Raw genomic sequence first — 20,313 nt, forward strand, 5'->3', positions numbered from 1 at the left:
GCAAATTAGAGAAATAGTGGTTCCAGCAGTTACAGGACCAGAGAAAAAAGAAAGCCACAGATAATGAAATACTATGAAAAATATATAGACTTGAAGTTACAAATTATATAGAAAACTAATATTTATTATTATGATATTTACCCTTAGATGTGTATTCTTTCAAAAATGTGGTAAAAGTGCATTCTACTAATATCTGAAATCAGATTTTGTTATTAAATGGGTCACTAACTTACCAGGGTTCTACTTTGAGAGTTGAAGATATTTTTTCTGGAAGAAAAAATCCATGCCAATTTGAAGCCTCAATTAGTTCTTGTGGCATTCTTTTTGATGCATCATAATAGTGACCAAATCTTGAAGATGATACTGGTCCAATCTGCTAAAATAAACCCCATAGTGGCTGTTAAACAATTATTTTTAAGCTATAATTTATTTGTCCTACATCCAGCAAAACAATGACATATTTATGAATTTTAAGCTAATAAGGAAGAACGGATATACATACACTAAGTAAATTTCAAAGAAGCATACAACAACCTTTATTATTTTAAACCATTTATAGTTACAAATCAACCTTTTTATCTTTCATGTTTCTTCACTTCTAGTGGTTCCCTAAATTTGACAAGAATTTAAAAACCTCTTTGGTTTTTTTTTCATTATACTGTATACCTTCCTAAGTTCAAAACTTAATATACATAATTCTTAATTAATATTTAAGATTCTAGGTTTTTAATGACAAATTAAATATGCAGTTGACAAGAACTAATTGAAAACTTAAACCAAATTAATTCACTGGTAAGAGATCCAAAAGAAACTAGCTATTTAAATATATTAAACTGAGTATCATTTTAAAACTGAATTCTCACATAAGACAATATACATGTATATTAAACATTTCTTGCAAATTTAAATTAAGCTTATAGGATAAAATGTACTACAATACTCCAGACAGGAACAAGGCACATGATAAAGTGGAATAATGTATATGACCTACATTAGATTAATCAGAACCTGGCATAATCATTGGTTCATTGATAATTCCTCTTTTGTGTTCTCTACTAACAATTTCTCTAACAAATTATCTTTCTTATAAGAAACTCTAATTTATATGACACTGAATTTATTTATATGGGGTAGCAAAAGTCTACTAACATAACATTATTATTAAGTTGCTTTGAATGGACTTTGAGCTAATTTCTTTCATTCAATACATTGAAAATATATATACATCACTATCCAAAATTGAACTATTAACAAATTCCACTTGGCAATAGTCTCTAATAAAAGATTTCAGATCTACTCTTACATAATTTCCACTGTCCTGAAACATAAGTTTCAGAATATTCAACAAAACTAGACAATCACTACAGAAATTGAAGAACTACACATCACATAGTACTTATCTAAGTGACAACTTCTTAATTTAGATAAGAAAGACATATTTGCTTGACACTAGATATTTGCATTTAAGACTTCAAGGATTCATATTCTTAAACTAAATGCCTACCAACAGGAAATTATACAGTAATAAGAAATAAAATTTTTTAAGTCTAATAGAAACACTTTTTTCGGATTCAGAGTCTGTGGGTTTGACATTTATTTTTTAAATGAAATGACCGTTCATCCCTCCATAAGGTACTACTTACTTTCATTAATGAAAGATACGCTATCAGTTTGCTTCAATCTAATCTTTTCAATCCAATATGTACAGAATTCTTGTTTCCAAAACATAATTTATCCATTTATCATGAAACTACTGATAAATAAAATATATAATATTAAAATGTTTCTTAAAAATAGGGTACAAACTTTAAAAATGTAAAGTTATTAGTCTAAAGCAATTTAAACAAGGTCTGTTCTTTGGCCTATAATCTATTCTTTATCCGGATTATAGTTCAGAATGTTTTTACTGCAATCTCTGCTAGAGCTCATCTTTTTATTGTGTAAGTCCAAGCCCCCTTAATGTTTTAGAAAGGCCTTGACTAACTGAACTTTGATCTGATGTCTTCATTGAGAAAAACACCAGGTTGCCCATTTCAGATGCAAATCCCCCTAAGGCCCAATAGAATTTAGTAAAGACAGCAAAAAAGAAAAAACCAGAAGTTTCCAGGATCCTCTTTGAGAATCCTGGGGCACACTGGTGTCCTTAATCCATGCTGCTGCATGGATTAAGGTAGGTGATAACCTTTCCTGATTCAAAAGAATAAGCAGAGTGCCTACAAACTGGGTGGAGACTAGGATTTGGCTATAATAAAACACCATGCAATAAAAGCTTGGTCTATGTCAGAAGCCTCTGAAAAGGCCTCAGTGTACCACATTCCCAGGCCTAGTAGGGAAGCTTGCAAAAGCCTACCTGAATCAAATAAGCATGAATAATCTATTTTAGCAGACTGGCCATGGGGAGAGAGAAAGAAAGAGACTTTTCACTTCTTTTAAGTTTGAGTTAATAAATTTATTAGTGGACTGAAAGTTCTTGAAGTCCTACGCACTCAGAGAAATATGCTAAATTGCCAAGAAGCAAAGTATGCTTTTTAAGTTGCCGTCTCTATTAATGTTTCTAATTACAATATTAATGTGATAGAAATCTCAGATTTGGAATGAATCAAGGCAGAAAATTGACTTCATGCTGAGACAGTTTACATATAGAACACAAATAATTCATTAAAATGTAAAAATGTAATTGGAAGCTTTTCTCATTATAATTATTAAATTTAGAAATTAAAATTAGATATGGTAGCTAAAATATTCATAAGGTAGCCATGAAAATTTTATTGCTGATGAAAAACTTTAATCTTTCAGTTAAAAATGAAAATAAAAATACATTCTTACAGGAAAAAACAATTTTCCAAGTTTTTCTGCTCAAGACATATAACATTAACATATAATCAGATTTTGAAACACTGAAATCTTTTGAGGCCTAGAATTATAAAACAAGACTTAGACATTTCCTCTAAAAAAGATAACTAAATGCTGTAAATAAAATAATTATCATCTACAAAAAACTGTCATCAACTTGATAAAAATTGACACATTTAAAAATATCAAACTATTATCAATAACTAGTCAGTTTATTAGGTAAGAACATGTTGCTTTAGTTTTACATTATGAAAACTTCTAATTCACGTTCATAAACTACCTTTTGACTTTGTCATCTGTGGAAGTGAGTAAAATGAAATGGTTCAGTAAAAATTTATGATGTTAAAAGGAAATGAACTTTGATGGGGGTACAGGAGGAAAACGGTAAAAAAAAATACCGTACTCTACTTGTAGTATGTTACAAAGAAACAAAACTTTCAAAGAAAAGCTGTACCAAGAAAATCTAAAAAAGACATTTTCTTACTGTTGTTATTATTTCTTATTGCTCAGTATAGCATACCAGACAGCAAGAATCCAAACAGTTTTTAAAACACTTTGATCCTCAGTTTAATCACTAGAACCTGGAGCTAATAATTATTTTACAAGGCTGTTGTGAGACTCTAATGTAATACTGGCAATGAATATTCTGTAAATTGTGAAGTAGTATGTAAATGTTATTCATTATTATTATTGTGTCATGATTCACTAGAGAATGAGAAGATCCATCACTGTATTTTGTAACTACATTGCCTTATTGAAAAAATGGTATTTGTTGATCATCTACACCTGTACACATTTACCACAGGGCTGCTGCAGCTAAACCACTAAGATAGAAAGTCAATGTTTGATGAGAATTTAATATAACAAAGACTTAACACATTGCCATGAATTGCTGGACTCATTGTAGGTCATGGTATTAGAGCTCTACAATACTGAGAAAATTAAGTCTCAGAATATACTGCTGGCTAGCAATTCATGGAGTGAGTCAGGAATAGTGGTTGATGATTATAAGATAGGGGAGAAGAAGGCATGTACACCTTAGAGAGAATTAAAATCACGTGGTGAAGGAAAGAGGGCTTTTTAAAAACTATACACTCTTCAATTCAAATGAAGACTGCTTTATGCTTTACTGAACTATTGTTATTGATCTAGGTGTATATATTCTTGTCCACTTTTGCATTAGTAAGTGGTAATATGGATACACCCTTAGGACCTGGTGACATCTTATTTTAAAAGGCATCTATGATAATCAATACACCTACTTTTGAACTATTTATTTAATCTTAAGCCACAATTATGTTAACTGCATTTTGTCCCAAGTAAAATAAAGAAAACACAGTGAAGTCTACGGCCAAACCACCCTGAATGTGCCCCGTATCATCTGATCTCAGAAAACCCAGTGATATGGTTTGGCTCTGTGTCCCCACCCAAATCTCAACTCAAATTGTAATCCCCACATGTCGAGGAAGGATCCTGGTGGGAAGTGACTGGATCATGGGGGTGGTTTCCCTCATGCTGTTCTCCTGATAGTGAGGGAGTTCTCAGGAGATCTGATGGTTTAAAAGTGGCAGTTTCCCCTGTGCTTTCTCTCCTGCTGCCATGTAAGATGTGCCTTGCTTTCCCTTCACCTTCTGCCATGATTGTAAGTTTCCCGAGGCCTCCACAGCCATGTGAAACTGTGAGACAATTAAACCTCTTTTGTTTGTAAATTACCCAGTCTCAGTGAGAATGAACTAATACAGCCAGGTTTTGTGTGTGTGTGCGTATTAAAATGAGAAAGGCAAAGTAAAGCCTAGATTTATAAAGCAGATAATGATGAGTGATCATCAAGGCCTATCAGTCTTGGCAAATCATCATATATAAAATTACCTTAACAGGCAAATATACATGCTAGTGACATTTCAAAGAAAAGCAAAGAAGCCAGAAGGTGATTCTATTTTCTAAATTGGACACAACTCACTGTAAATATAAGTAAACATAAGCATGACCATTGACTGCATATTCAAAATGTTATCATTTTGTCTGTATTGATTAATGTGTCTTAGCTCAGTTTAATATTTAATCTACATACTATTCATTCCTTCATGCATCCAACAAATAATTACTGAGCACCTACTAAATATCAGTAAAACAAAACAGTCAAAGTCCCTTTCTCTCATTGAGCTCACATTCTAGTAGGAGATAGATGATAATAATAAATTAGATATATATTATCATCATTTAATGATAAGTGCCTTTAAGAAAAGTAAAGCAGTGAAAGAAGATGATAGACAGTGGTTTTATTTCATCTACAGTGACAAAGGAAGTCACTTCTGGTAAAGCAATCTTTTAGTAGAGACCTAAGAAAATGAAAAAATAAATAATCTAGACAAGTTCATCATAAGAGAACAATTTTCAAAACATTCAAGCTTTAAACCTTGAAAACTGAGCACTAGGGCTGGGTTCAGTGGCTCATGCTTGTAATCCCAACACTTCAGGAGGCCAAGGTGAGAGGATTGCTTGAAGCCAGGAGTTTGAGACCAGCCTGGGCAACATAGTGGGACCCTATTTCTACAAAAATATTAAACAATCAGCTGGGTGCTGTGGCATGCACTTGCGGTCTCAGATATTTGTGAGGCTGAGGTGGGAAGATCACCTGAACCTGGGAGGTCAAGGTTGCAGTGAGTCATAATTGTGCCATTGCACTGTAGCCTGGGTGACAGAGCAAGATCCTATCTCAAAAAAAAAAGAAGAAGAAAAAGGAAAACTGTACTAAGTTTATTTGTTAATATGCAACCTTAATTAATAGATAACAAAGCCAATGGCAGGTACACCAGACTCTAAAAGGAAGAACAAAATTAGCACTACTCACTGGGGCAAGGATAGTATCTATGATTCGAATTTATAAAAAACAATGTATTTGTAAAGGAACAAATAATTCTTACCCCAACTCTATATAGCTTTCATAATAAGCAATAAGAGAAAAGGCTGGCCAGGTGCAGTGGCTCACACCTGTAATCCCAACACTTTCGGAGGCGAGGTGGGCGGATCACAAGGTCAGGAGTTCAAGACCAACTTTGGGAGGCCAAGGCAGGCAGATCACCTGAGGTCAGGAGTTCGAGACCAGCCAACATGATGAAACTCCATCTCTACGAAAAATACAAAAGCTAGCCAGGCGTGGTGGTGGGCAACTATAATCCCAGCTACTCAAGAGGCTGAGGCAAGAGAATCACTTGAACCTGGGAGGCGGAGGTTGCAGTGAGCTGAGATCGCACCACTGTACTCCAGCCTCTAAACTTAGAGTTTAGGTTCATTGCTGACTCTTTCAGGACACAGCAATAGAAAAATTAGAATACAGTCACCATTAAGCCCAGTCACTTGAATGAATCTGCCAGAATCAAAGACATGAAGTTCTTTGCCATTAGGGTTCTCAAGTGCTAGCCCTATATTTCTTGTCTGTTTGGATTTCTATCACTTAACTCATATTTTCCTAAGCAGACTAACATCTATTCGGGCCTCTTGCACCCAGTTCTCGTTCACATCGAAGCTAGGCTATACCTGTAACAACTTCTGATTACACAGAGCTTCCTTCTATTTTTTAATACAAATGTATAGTATTTTACTGTTCAGACATACCATAATTTATTTAGCTAGTTGCTTACTGATAGACATTTAGGCTATTTTCAATCTCTTGCTGTTAAAAAAATATGCTGTATGAATAGCTCATGTATACTTACTTTTACATTTGAGTAAATATATTCATGATGTAAATATCCAAAAGAATCAAAGAATATGTTTTTGTAATTGTGAAGGTTACTACCAAAATACTTTCTACAGAAGTTGTACCTTTTTACATTTTCACCAGCAAAGTATGAGTATCAGCTTCCCCCACCCTTGCTAATACAGTGTCTTACCAAGTTCGATCATAGTCAATTTGATAAGAGAAAAATAGCAGGACAGTGTAGTTTTCATTTGAATTTCCCTTATTAAAACTGAAATTGAGCATATGTTTTGTATGTTTAAGAGTCACTTACATTTCCTTTTCTTGTTTTTGCCCATTTAAAAAAATCAGTTGTAGAATTTTCCTTTTTCATTTTAAAAGTTATTTGTACATAATGAAAATTTGTCCTTATTTTATAATTTGAGTTGCAAATATCCTCTCTTACATTTGTAGTTTGTTCAGTCATTTAAATCACAGCTTAAAAATATTACTCAAATAGTTTCCACACTTAAATTAGAACAATATGTCATTGCTTAATATGCACCTATTATAACATGTTTTATATCTGGTACACACATGATACTTAGTATTTGCTGACTGAATGAATAAATACATTTATCATTATTATTGATTAAAAGAGCATTAGTGTAAGTGCTGAGGTACAAGAGAAAATAAAACAAGCTCTCTGCCTCACAGAAAATTTTCTGTGTGGTGGAGGAGAGAGTTATACTACCAATTAAGTATAAAACAACGAGAAAGATGTATATATAATATACCTAGATATATTTTTTGAGACGCAGTCCTGCTCTGTCGCCCAGGCTGGAGTGCAGTGGCATGATCTCGGCTCACTGCAACCTCCGCCTCCCAGGTTCAAGCAATTCTCTGCCTCAGCCTTCCGAGTAGCTGGTTATTACAGGCGCCCACCACCACTCCCAGCTAATTTTTGTGTATTTTTAGTAGAGACGGGGTTTCACCATCTTGGCTAGGCTGGTCTTGAACTCCTGACCTCGTGATCCACCCACCTCGGCCTCCCAAAGTGCTGGGATTACAGGCGTGAGCCACTGCGCCCAACCCAGAGAAAGATGCATTTTAAAATATATGAAGTGCTACAGGGAAAAAAAGGAAAGCAGATAATTATGTACAGAAAGCCATAAGAGGTAGTAACATTTGAACTTGGAGAAGGATGCATTGGTGAGTAAGAAAGTGAAAAAAGCATTACTAAAAGAAATACAAGCAATTTATAAGGAGCAATTCTCAAAAGATAGTTGAATGTAGTGTTTTATATACAAAGGAGTAAGAGGCTAAAAAGGTAGGCTTGGATTAGATTGTACAGATTTTGTATACAATCTTAAATTTGTATTTCATATTGCAAGCTTATAATATCAAACAGGTTTCATCTCATATACTAACTTTCAGTAGTGGTAGCAGCTACCCAGAACATTCCTGTAGATAAGAATTCTAAGGCTGTGTCTGAGTTTGGCAGGATGGTATTAGAGGGTACTACAGTCTGCTATTTATTTAGAAGGGGGTAGTGAAAATAGGAAACCAAATGAGGCATTCGAAGTTAAAGGTATCATACACATATTTCTATCCTTGGGAAAGATAACACTGATGTCAATGTGGAGGACTAGAGAAGGATGGACTAAGGAAACTATGTCTTATTCAGATTAGAATACTCCTTTCTTTTCTACTAGTATGCTAATATCTGATAGATGTTAAATAATGTAGTCTGAAAAGTGAATGAAGTGAACAATCAAATAAGGAAGCTAATAAATGAACCATGCCATCACCAGGAATAGAGTTCATGAGTTTTACTGGACAGATTTATTGGCATTTGTTTTGACTTCTCAGAAATTTTTCCTTCATTTCTTACCTATTCTGTCTGTTCTGAACAGATGACGTTACCAGATAGATGAGTTTGAAAATGTAATGATTGAAAATGTATAAGGATAAAAATAGTAATTCCAAAGAACCATCACTTACATAGAATATTTATAGGTAACCATACTGGATAGAAATGGCTTCATTAGTTCACTTACTCTGTCTTGCAACTCTAGAATAAAGCATTCTATATGGGCATTATGGAAGAAATGAAACAACAACAATTTTGGTAAAAAACAAGTTACCATAAATTTTATTTGTAAGAAATATATCATCTTGACCAAATACTCTACAAATGAAACAGCTAATTCTTTAAATAAATAAATACACATATAGGCATACCACAAGAGATTCTGTAAGATGAAAACAGATGCATTTGCAAATTTTAGAAAGAATTTGTATGTTTACTTGCCTCCATCTTGGGTAATAACTGGTAACGCCAAGCTATTTTCATCTTAATATTAGATTCTGGTGTTTTATGATTGTATACATCTTCATCAAATTCCTTTTTACATTTATCATCAAGTAATGGTGCTGGGAGTTCCTAAGAAAACAAAATGACACATAATTGAGATTCTGTGGTAAAATATGACAATTGTCTTAAACCATGTTAGCAACACTAGAAATTTCCAATGTATTGAAAATTCATGACTAACATTGATTTAAATATAAATTCATAAAAATAGACATTTCTAAAACAGAGAAAACAAGTATAATACAAACATTAAGTTTAATTTTTTAGCAATAAACTGGAATTTAAAGAAAATATCCAAATTTCTATACTCACAAAAATCAATTGCTATTCTAACAAGAGGTTATACTAAATTTTCAAAATGTGTATGCTTAAAGCAAAGTCTGGAATTAGTACTTATGTATTCTATATAATTATTATTATGTTGGCCACAAGGTAAAAATAAAACATTTGCACAATCTGCTTACTGGTAATTTTAGAATTCAAAAAAGCCATTCACTAAAATAATGGGTGAAGTAACAACTAAGAATAATGACATTTATTTTACCTACATCAAATGCTAGCTTTGCACCTGCAAGCTTATGTCTCTTCTTTAACAATAATCTCTGATTAAATGAAGAGACAGTAAGTTCCAATTTATTAATTTTAGAAGGTGACCAACTTCATAACTATAAAATACATAAAATACTAGAAAACATTTTTGTTAAGCGGTACTATAGAAAGAATTCAAAGAAAACTGTATTTAAGTTTCTTGAAGAAGGAAAGCACATACAATAATTTTGTTTTATTTTCTATTAGAATCATAAAGATAATGTGGGGCATTGGATTAGTAAATACAATCTGTGCTATGTTATATATTAGCCTAAACTGCAACTTCTACCTTTCAAGATCAAATTTACTTATGCTTAGAATCGTGTCAACAAATCAGCTCAAAACACATTAACTGTTAATAATGATATATTTTACTCACCTTCTAAAAGACCTCAAAGTGAATTCACATTTTAATTAATGCTAGTCTTAGAAACTAGTTACATCATTTAAGCTGTGAATCCATCATTCCTAGCTAAGCATTATTAGTATCTTACAGTATAAAGTAACTTCATTTTCCAATGGAAATACGTATTTGTGAGAGTATAGTGTAATACAGCATAGTGGTTATGAGTTTGAATTCGGCAACTAGAACGTCCAGTTCAAATCTTGACTTTGCACTAGTAGCTGTGTCTGTGTTACCACAGGACCTCTCTATGTCTCCATTCATCATCTAAAAAATGGAGGTAACAGTATTTACTTCTGGCTGCGTGCAGTGGCTCACACCTATAATCCTAGCACTTTGGGAGGCCAAGGTGGGGGGATCACTTGAGTTCAGGAGTTTGAGACCAGTTTGGGCAACATGACAAAACTCCACCTCTACAAAAATACAAAAAGATTAGCTGGGTGTGGTGGCACATGCCTGTAGTGCCAGCTACTTAGGGGAGGATCACTTGAGCCCAGGAGGTTGAGGCTACAGTGAGCCAAGATCATGCCACTGCACTCCAGCCTGGGTGACAAAGCGAAAGCCTGTCTCAACAACAACAGCAACAACAACAACAACAACAACAACAACAACAAAAGTATTATTTACTTCAGTGGGTTGTTGTAAGGAGTAAATAAGTTAAAAATGTAAAATACAGAGAATGATGTTTGCTACATATTAGGAATCCTACAAATGTTAGATTGTGAGAAGTCAGTCAAACAATTGTCTTCAGAGCCACACATTTTGTATTGTCAATATTCAGCAATAAATTTAGTATAATGTATTTGGTTTAACATCTTTTTCAACCCCAGGGACACCTGGCAATAGTTGTAAAATGGTTACTCAGAATTTAATAATAAAAACATTTGAAAAATAATTTATATCACACTGTCCTCTTATTGTAGAAAATAGGCCGATTCTAAGAAATGCTCTTACATTAATGTGTACAATATTAGAGAAATAACCCTAAAATACTAGAGATTCATTAATATGTTTAACTTATCTAAACAAGATGAGACTACAAAATATAGGTAAGCATTTCCTCATTTCTTATTAAATATGTATCTATTCCCATAATAGATGTTTTACCATGTTAAAAACTTTTAATGTATCATAAAAATTATAATGATTCCAAGTTTAATACTGATAAGGCACTCATTTTCTTAAAGATGAAAATGTTCAAAAGATGTACAGAAAATACACTTTATCAATTAATGCCTATGTAAAGGATATAAGGTTTCTTATATATACATATACATATATAAGGTTTCTTATATGTACACATATAGATTATAAGATTTATTATATATACATACATATATACATTATATACACATATATACACACATATATATATAACACACACACACCTCCTGGCTCAAGTGATCCTCCTACCTCAGCCTCCTGAGTAGATGGGACTACAGGCACATGCCACCACGCCTGGCTAATTTTTATATTTTTTGTAGAGACCAGATTTCACCACGTTGCCCAGGATGGTGTTGAACGCCTGAGCTCAAGCAATCTGCCTGCCTCGGCCTCCCAAAGTGCTGGATTACAGGAGTGAGCCACCGCTCCCAACCCTTTATATATTTTTTAAAGTGAAATAAAATTCACGTAACATAAAAATATCATTTTAAGTAAAAAATTTGGTAATTTTTACTAATTCAGAGTTGTGTAACCATCACCACTATCTACCTTCATCAGTGCCCCAAAAAACTGCACACCCATTTAGAAATCACTCCACATTCCCCTTCTCTCCTGCCCCTGGCAACCACTAATCTTGTCTTTATGGATTAGTCGTTCTGGACATTTCCTATAAATGGAACCATACAATACGTGACCTTTTGTGTCTGGCTTCCTTCATTTAGAGTAATGTTTTCAATGTTCATCTATGTTGCACCATGTTTCAGTATTTCATTCTTTTTTATGGTCGAATACTATTCCTCGTATGTATGTACCACATTGTTTAACTACTCATCACCTGACGTACATGGATCATTTCTATTCTTAGGTTATTATGAGTAATGCTGCTACAAATATTCACACACAAACTTTGTGTGAACATGTTTTCCATTGTCTTTGGTATATACCTAGGAGTGGAATTCCCGAGTCACAGGGTAATTCCATTTTTAACTATTTGAGGAACTGCCAAAATGTTTTCCACAGTGGCTGCACCACTTTACATTCCGACCAACAATGTACGTGGGTTCCATTGATTCTATATTCTTAGCAACCAATTGTTGTTATTATTATTATTATTTTTAAATAGCTACCCTAGTGGGGATGAAGTGGTATCTCAATGCGGTTTGGATTTGCATTTTCCTAATGACAATGATACTGAGCATCACTTCATGTGCTGGGTTGGCCATTTGTATATCTTCTTTAGAAATATGTCTATCATGGTTTTATCCCACCCCCCCCTTTTTTTTTTGAGATGGAGTCTCGCTCTGTCACCCAGGCTGGAGTGCAGTAGCACCATCTCGGCTCACTGCAAGCTCCACCTCTTGGGTTCATGCCATTCTTCTGCCTCAGCCTCCTGAGTAGCTGGGACTACAGGCACCCACCACCATGGCTGGCTAATTTTTTGTATTTTTAGTGGAGACAGGGTTTCACCATGTTGGCCAGGATAGTTTCGATCTCCTGACCTTGTGATCCACCCACCTCAGCCTCCCAAAGTGCTGGGATCACAGGCGTGAGCCACTGCGCCTGGCCCTTATCCCATTTTTAAATTGGGCTGTTTATCTTTTTGTTGAGTTGTGAGACTCCTTTATTTATTTTAGATAGTAGACATTATCAAATATATTATTTGCAAATATTTTCTCCTTGGACACTGGAAGTGTCCTTTGATGGACCAAAGATCTTAATTTTGATGAAGCCCAGTGATATAGTTTGGAGGTATTCTCCATCCAAATCTCATATTGAAGTGTAATCCCCATTGTTGGAGGTGGGACCTGGTGGAAGGCGAACAGATTATGGGGGCGGATTGCTCATGAATGGTTTAGCATCATACCCCATGGTATTGTCCTTGCAATAATGAGTGAGTTCTGGTGTTTGAAAGTGTGAACCACCTCCCCCCTTGCTCTCTTGCTTCTGCTCCTGCCATGTGAGATGCCTGTTCTCAATTTGCCATCTGCTATGATTAGAAGCTTCCTGAGGCATCCTCAGAAGCATAAGCCACTATGCTTTCTGTACAGCTTGCAGACCTGTGAGCCAATTAAATCTCTTCATAAATTACCCAGGCATTTCTTTATAACAATTTGAGAATGGCCAAATACACCCAACTTACCTGTTTCTTTCTTTTGCTGCTTGTGCTTCTGGTGTCATATTTAAGAAATTATTGACTAATCCGAAGTCATGAAGGTTTATACTTACGTTTTCTTCTAAGAATTTTAGTTCTTAAATTTAGCTCTTTGATACATTGAAAGTGAATTTTTATATACGGTGTGAGGTAGGGGTTCTTATATTTTTATAAGACTTAAGTATCGGCTGGGCGCGGTGGCTCACGCCTGTAATCCCAGCACTTTGGGAGGCTGAGGTGGGTGGATCACGAGGTCAGGAGATTGAGGCCATCCTGGCTAACATGGTGCAACCCCGTCTCTACTAAAAATACAAAAAATTAGCCGGGTGAGGTGGCAGGCGCCTGTAGTCCCAGCTACTCGGGAGGCTGAGGCAGGAGAATGGAGTGAACCCCAGGGGGCGGAGCCTGCAGTGAGCCGAAATCACGCCACTGCACTCCAGCCTAGGCGACAGCGAGACTCCATCTCAAAAAAAAAAAAAAAGACTGAAGTATCAGTTATGTTGAAATTATTATTGAGTATCAATATATGCAAAGTCCTGGTCTAGTTTTTTGTGGACACAGCAGTGAACAAACTTAGTAACAATAAGAAGAGTACATATATATATATATAGTACTTGCTCTATTCAGGGCAGTTCTAAGTGCTTTAGATATGTTAATTCAGTGTTCAATAATAAACTTACAAGGTAGGTACTATTATTATTGCCTTTTAGGTTGGTGCAAAAATAACTGCAGTTTTTGCCATTACTTTTAATACACAATGGGAAACTGAAACATAAAGGGGTTAAGTAACTTGTCCAAGGCCACAGAGCTAGTAAAAAATGGAGCTGGGAATTTGAAGCCAGTTGGTAGTCTGATTCCAGAGTGTGTGCTCTTAACCACCATGCTATATTGCTTCTATAATAAGCTTTCATTCTATTTATGGAGTAAAACAATAAACAAACAAACAAATAATAGGTCACACGATAATAATGTATCATGAAAATTATAATGATTCCAAGTTTAACACTGATAAAGATGTTTTTTTGTGGACAAGTGTAGAACTGGAGCAAGGTAAGAAGGCAAAGACTCCATTTTAATAAACTTAGTAAAGGATGGCCTCTCTGATAAGGTCAAAACTGATGGAGACAATCCTATATATAATTAGTTGAAATTCTATAAAATCTACTACTATAGAACTTGTCACATAGATGTGGTACCATCTATATACAATTTATAATCTTTCAGAAATATATCTATGCTATTGCCCAGATCTTGACATAGAAACAGCACTAATGTTAAGAGATTCAGGTATGTGAAGAATCCAAGGATCTGTAATTTAATCTTGCTTTATTCTTCAAATGTATATGAGACTTATTGTACAGTAAAAAAGGAGTACATAAAAGAGGCACTAGATGATCTTTACTGTCCATATTTATATATAGCTCTCTCTTTTCTGAATTCCCATTTCACTTTCATCTGTGCCAAACATTTTGGTATTGGATCATATGCAGCTTGATATTCTTCAACATTTCATGTATGCATAATCTCATTTTCCAATAAAGGCTATAAATTTCTTGACAGGTAGGGACTATATGGTAATGTATATATTCTGACCTTGTTATGAAATGAGCACCATAAGAAGTACAAAGAAGATACTCAAGAGATGCTTAGTGAAATGAACCACAGGAACTTTCTGGAACAATCTTAGTGGGCCAATTTTGTATTATTCTCAAGGGAATTAATACCACAGCTTTCTTTGGACTCCTTATGTTTCATGTACTAATCTTTCTCTATCCCTATTATGTTGCAATTCTTTCTCAGTATAATGTGAGGTACATGTTTTCCATTTAATATGTTATTTGTTTTTTAATTATTATTATTATTTTTGAGACAGAGTCTCACTCTGTTGCCCAGGCTAGCGTGCAGGGGCATCATCTTGGCTCACTGCAACCTCAACCTCCTGGGCTCAAGCCATTCTCATGCCTCAGCCTCCTGAGCAGCTGGGATTACTGGTGTGCGCCACCACGCCCAGTTAATTTTTACATTTTTAGTAGACATCGGATTTCACCATGTTGGCCAGGCTGGTCTTGAACTCCTGACCTCAAGTGATCTGCCCGCCTTGGCCTCCCAAAGTGTTGGGATTACAAGCGTGAGCCACTGTGCCCAACCTTAATATGTTATTTTACTGCAAAATGTTGAACTTATAGTTCATCATTTTGAAAAACATAAAAGTTTTTCAGCCGATATATCCTGGAATTTTTTAAAAATAATAATTTTAAAAAACAATTTCAAATAACGCAGAGAAGTACAAAGCAGAATTAGTAATCCAGGAAATGTGCTTTAAAACCAGTTACTATTTCCCACCCATTATACAGGCAAGCAAACAAACGAAACGTCTAAAAATACCAAAGTTGTTAAGAGACCAGAGAAACTGGAAGTCTTATTCACTGCTGGTGGGAAGTTAGGAGTTTACCAGTTTTACTACTGAAAAACCACTTTGGAGAACAATTTGGAAAAATTTCAGCTGAAAATGTGCATATCCTACCAAATACTCCTGAATAAAAAAACTCACACACGGACCAAGAAGTAAAGAATCATCATTGAGGCCGGGCACGGTGGCTCATGCTTGTAATCCCAGCACTTTGGGTGGCCAAGGAGGGCGGATCACGAGGTCAGGAGATCGAGACCACGGTGAAACCCCGTCTCTACTAAAAAATACAAACAATTAGCCGGGCGTGGTGGCAGGTACCTGTAGTCCCAGCTACTTGGAGAGGCTGAGGCAGGAGAATGGTGTGAACCTGCGAGGCGAAGCTTGCAGTGAGCCAAGATTGCGCCACTGCACTCCAGCCTGGGTGACAGAGCGAGACTCCGTCTCAAAAAAAAAAAAGTCAGGAAACAACAGTTGCTGGAGACGATGTGGAGAAATAGGAACACTTTTACACTTGTGGGACTGTAAACTACTTCAACCATTGTGGAAGTCAGTGTGGCGATTCCTCAGGGATCTAGAACTTGAAATACCATTTGACCCAGCCATCCCATTACTGGGTATATACCCAAAGGATTATAAATCATGCTGCTATAAAGACACATGCACACGTATGTTTATTGCGGCACTATTCACAATAGCAAAGACTTGGAACCAACCCAAATGTCAAACAACGATAGACTGGATTAAGAAAATGTGGCACATATACACCACGGAATACTATGCAGCCATAAAAAATGATGAGTTCATGTCCTTTGTAGGGACATGGATGAAAATGGAAATCATCATTCTCAGTAAACTATCGCAAGGACAAAAAACCAAACACCACATGTTCTCACTCATAGGTGGGAATTGAACAATGAGAACACATGGACACAGGAAGGGGAACATCACACTCCAGGGACTGTTGTGGGGTCAGGGGAGGGGGCAGGGACAGCATTAGGAGATACACCGAATGCTAAATGACGAGTTAATGGGTGCAGCACACCAACATGGCACATGGATACATATGTAACAAACCTGCGCATTGTGCACATGTACCCTAAAACTTAAAGTAGAATAAAAAAAAATTTGTCTGGTATTAAAAATACTAGAGTAACACTTTGGTTGTATATAATATTTTATAATACTTTCATTTGCTTAGAAATAGGTGGCCAGTGCTCTACTGTCTTTGGACAAAGACCGATGCTGGAGAGAAGTCTGAAGACTTCCATCCTTGTAGATGACTTGCTTTTTCTGCATGAATTCTTGAAAAACTCTTCCTTCAACAACTTAAATGGGTTATATGTGTATCCACTGCTTTATATTATTCCTTCCCCAACACCTGTAAACCGGATGTTTCTTGAGCTGATTCTCCTTTTTCTTATTTCCAAGTAAAACTTTGTCTTTGTATTTCACATTTATTTTTCTGTTCCATATTAAAATAGAATACATCTTTGTTGATATAAATGTTAGGTATGTTTGACAGTGAGTAAAACTTCACGCAGTAAACAATTTGTTGTTAGATGAGTATTTTCCCAGGAGTCGGGACCATCACCGACCAACAGAACATTCTGTGATGTTGAAGGTGTTCTATACCTGCACTGTCCAATACAGTAGCCACTATCTACTTAAATTTATTAAATAAAAAATTCCCCACATTGTAATCATATTCACATTTAATGTTTTCTTTTTCCTTGAACTCCTGGGCTGAAGTGATCCTCCCACCTCAGTCTCCTGAGTAGCGGAGACTGCAGGCACATGCCACCATTCCTGGCTAATTTTTAAATTTTTTGTAGAGACAGGGTGTCGCTATGTTGCCCAGGCTGGTCTTGAAATCAAGCAATCCCTCCACCTCAGCCTCCCAAAGCTCTGGGATTACAGCCATGAGCCATCATGCCTGGTCTTCTCACTTAAGGTTTTAATCTCTTCTCTAACTTCAGTTCAACTATCATAAGCCTGTTACTGCTGCTACTTTATTGGGTAATGATGTTAAGTCAACTTGTACTTTTAATTATGCAATTATTCTTTTTATCTACTCATGTGTTATCATTTTATCTTTGTGATTTTATTTTCTTGAATTCATGTTCTTACTAAATTCCTCTATAAATCTCTTATGGAGGAATTTCCTTGTGTTCTTGAGTTATGTTTTCTTTCAGATTGATGTGTTTTTGTTCTAGTTAAAGCTTGACGAATGAATATTTTGATAGTCACTCATTATTCTGTAACTTCAGGTTATGAGAGGTTAGGCAAAAAGTGCAATCTTTTTTTTTTCTTTTTTAATAATACCCAGGCTCTTTATTCTCTTGTGAGATTTCATGAAATAAAGGTTCCTGTGTTAACATCATTTGCCTTAGTGAGTATTCGGTTCCCATTCAGGAGGTGGTACATTATTAGGTCTTGGATTTTATCTCCAAATCTGTGTTGCATTGTGAAACATTTGTTTAAATTTGAGACAATTGGCCCTAATTAATTCTTAAGATTATCCTAATTAATTTCTGAATGTGACAGTGAAGTTTTGAACCACACCAAATGATGACAAACTCTATACATTTATGGCATTAGGTTGGACCTTGACTTTTCTTGTTTTGTTTGTCACAACTGATTTTTTTGGAGTATTTAAAATTATTTTTTGTTTCATAATGTAATGAGCATTTTTTCATGTGTTTTTTGGCTGCATAAATGTCTTCTTTTGAGAGGTGTCTGTTCATATCCTTCGCCCACTTTTTCATGGGGTTGATTTTTTCTGTAAATTTGTTTAAGCTCTTTGTAGATTCTGGATATTAGCCCTTTGTCAGATGGGTAGATTGTAAAAATTTTCTCCCATTCTGTAGGTGGCCTGTTCACTCTGATGGTAGTTCAACCATTGTGGAAGTCAGTGTGGCAATTCCTAAGGGATCTAGAACTAGAAATGCCATTTGACCCAGCAATCCCATTACTGGGTATATAGCCAAAGGATTAAAAATCATGCTGCTACATCAGCATGCATGATTTAGATGAGCTCTCCTCAAATTTCAACTATTCCACTACAAGATCATTAAGGGCAAGGACTATGTCTTAGTCATCTTTTCATCCATAACAACTGTTACATACTCAATGTTAGTGTCCTCCTCAGGTCCATACATTGAAGTCCTATCCCCTAATGAGATGGTATTTGGAGAAAGGGGTGTTTGAAAATAACTAAGTTTAAATGAGATAATAAAGGTAATTAATTAATATAATTAATTATCTACAAGAAGAGACACCAGAAAGAGCTCTTTATCTGTGAAAAGAAGAGGTCATGTGAACACACAGTGAGAAAGCAGCAGTCTACAAGCCAGGAAGAGAGCCCTCACCAGGCAATGACTTGTTTGAAACCTTGATCTTGGACTTCCTAGTCTCCAAAACTGTGAGATAGTAAATTTCTGTTGTTTAAACCACCTAGTTTATAGTATTTTGTTATGACAGCCTGAGCTGACTAACACAGATTTTGATACCGAGAAGTAGGGTGCTGCTGCAAGAAATACCTAAACATGTGGAAGTGTCTTTGGGATTGGGTAATGGGTAGAGAGCTAGAAGAGTTTTGAGGTATATGCTAAAGATATGGATGCAGACTGGAGGTTGCCAGGGGTCAAGTGGTGGTAGGCAGACAGATTGCACATAGGCACATTTCTCAAAGGATGGAAATGTTCTATGTTATGATTGTGGTGGTGGTTATAAAACTGTGAACATTTACTCAGACTCACTGAATTGTATATCAAATTGATAAAATTATATGTAAATTATACTTTTATAATTTGGGGAAGAATTCATACCAATCTTCCTTCCTTCCTCCTCCTGCCCCTCCTCTCCCTCCTTCCTTACTTTTTTTGAGACAGAGTCTTGCTCTGTTGCCCAGGCTGGAGTACAATGGTGCAAACACAGCTCACTGCAGCCTTCTTGAACTCCTGGGCTCAAGGGATCCTCCTGCCTCAGGCTCCTGAGGAGCTAGGACTACACGTGTGCATCACCATGCCCAGCTAACTGTTTTCTTATTTTTTTGTAGAGATGGTGTCTTGCTGTATTGCCCAGACTGGTCTCTAACTCCTGGCCTCAAGTGATCCTCCTGCCTTGGCCTCCCAAAGTGCTGAGACTACAGGCATGAGCCACTGTGCATGGCCTACCACAAACCTTTTTTATATGAAGATACAATTCAGCAACATAAAAAGGGACTTCAATAAAAAGAATGTGTAAAAATAAGAAACTGGTAACAGATAGATAGATAGATAGACAGACAATCTCTCTATAAACATATCCTCTCTCTAACAGAAAATGAAACCAAAATTAGAAATGTTGGGGAGAGAATAAGCAAATGAAAATGAAAGGCCAAACATAAAAACAATAAATAAATTAAAAATGTGACATGACAATGAGCAACTGAAGGAATATAAGTGAAATCCGTTTTACTTTCCTCTTCTAGAGGCTCTGTTTACTAGCATAGGTATTTTCTTTTCAAAGGGTCCAATTACATTTGATTCTGAAGTAAAAATATCTATATAATTAAAAATTTTAAATGCCAAGAGAGATGAATAAGCTTCAGAAAAAAAGCTGGAAGTTAGCAGAGGTTAGTTCATGAGATTTCAGAAAAGAAGCCATCTCCATAAAAGTGCAAAGTGAAACAGCAATTCTTGATGTT

General features: G+C 35.6%; 1 protein-coding gene across 12 annotated transcripts in view; it reads right to left on the minus strand.

Moving 5' to 3' along the window:
* ELP4 (elongator acetyltransferase complex subunit 4) overlaps positions 1–20,313 on the minus strand; it is a 260,264-nt gene that overhangs the window by 183,720 nt on the left and 56,231 nt on the right. For 10 of the 12 annotated variants that reach the window (XM_058424531.1, XM_032166349.2, XM_058424535.1 and 7 more), the window contains exons 4-5: positions 8,847–8,978; positions 234–376 (exon numbers count right to left, since the gene is read on the minus strand). In XM_058424531.1, coding sequence (XP_058280514.1) covers positions 234–376; positions 8,847–8,978 — 275 coding nt within the window. The remainder of the gene's footprint in view (positions 1–233; positions 377–8,846; positions 8,979–20,313) is intronic. The other 2 variants (XM_058424532.1, XM_032166350.2) reach the window with 1 other exon arrangement.

Source organism: Hylobates moloch, unplaced genomic scaffold (genome assembly GCF_009828535.3).
Source record: "Hylobates moloch isolate HMO894 unplaced genomic scaffold, HMol_V3 SCAFFOLD_11, whole genome shotgun sequence".
In the NCBI taxonomy this organism is placed as follows: domain Eukaryota; kingdom Metazoa; phylum Chordata; class Mammalia; order Primates; family Hylobatidae; genus Hylobates; species Hylobates moloch.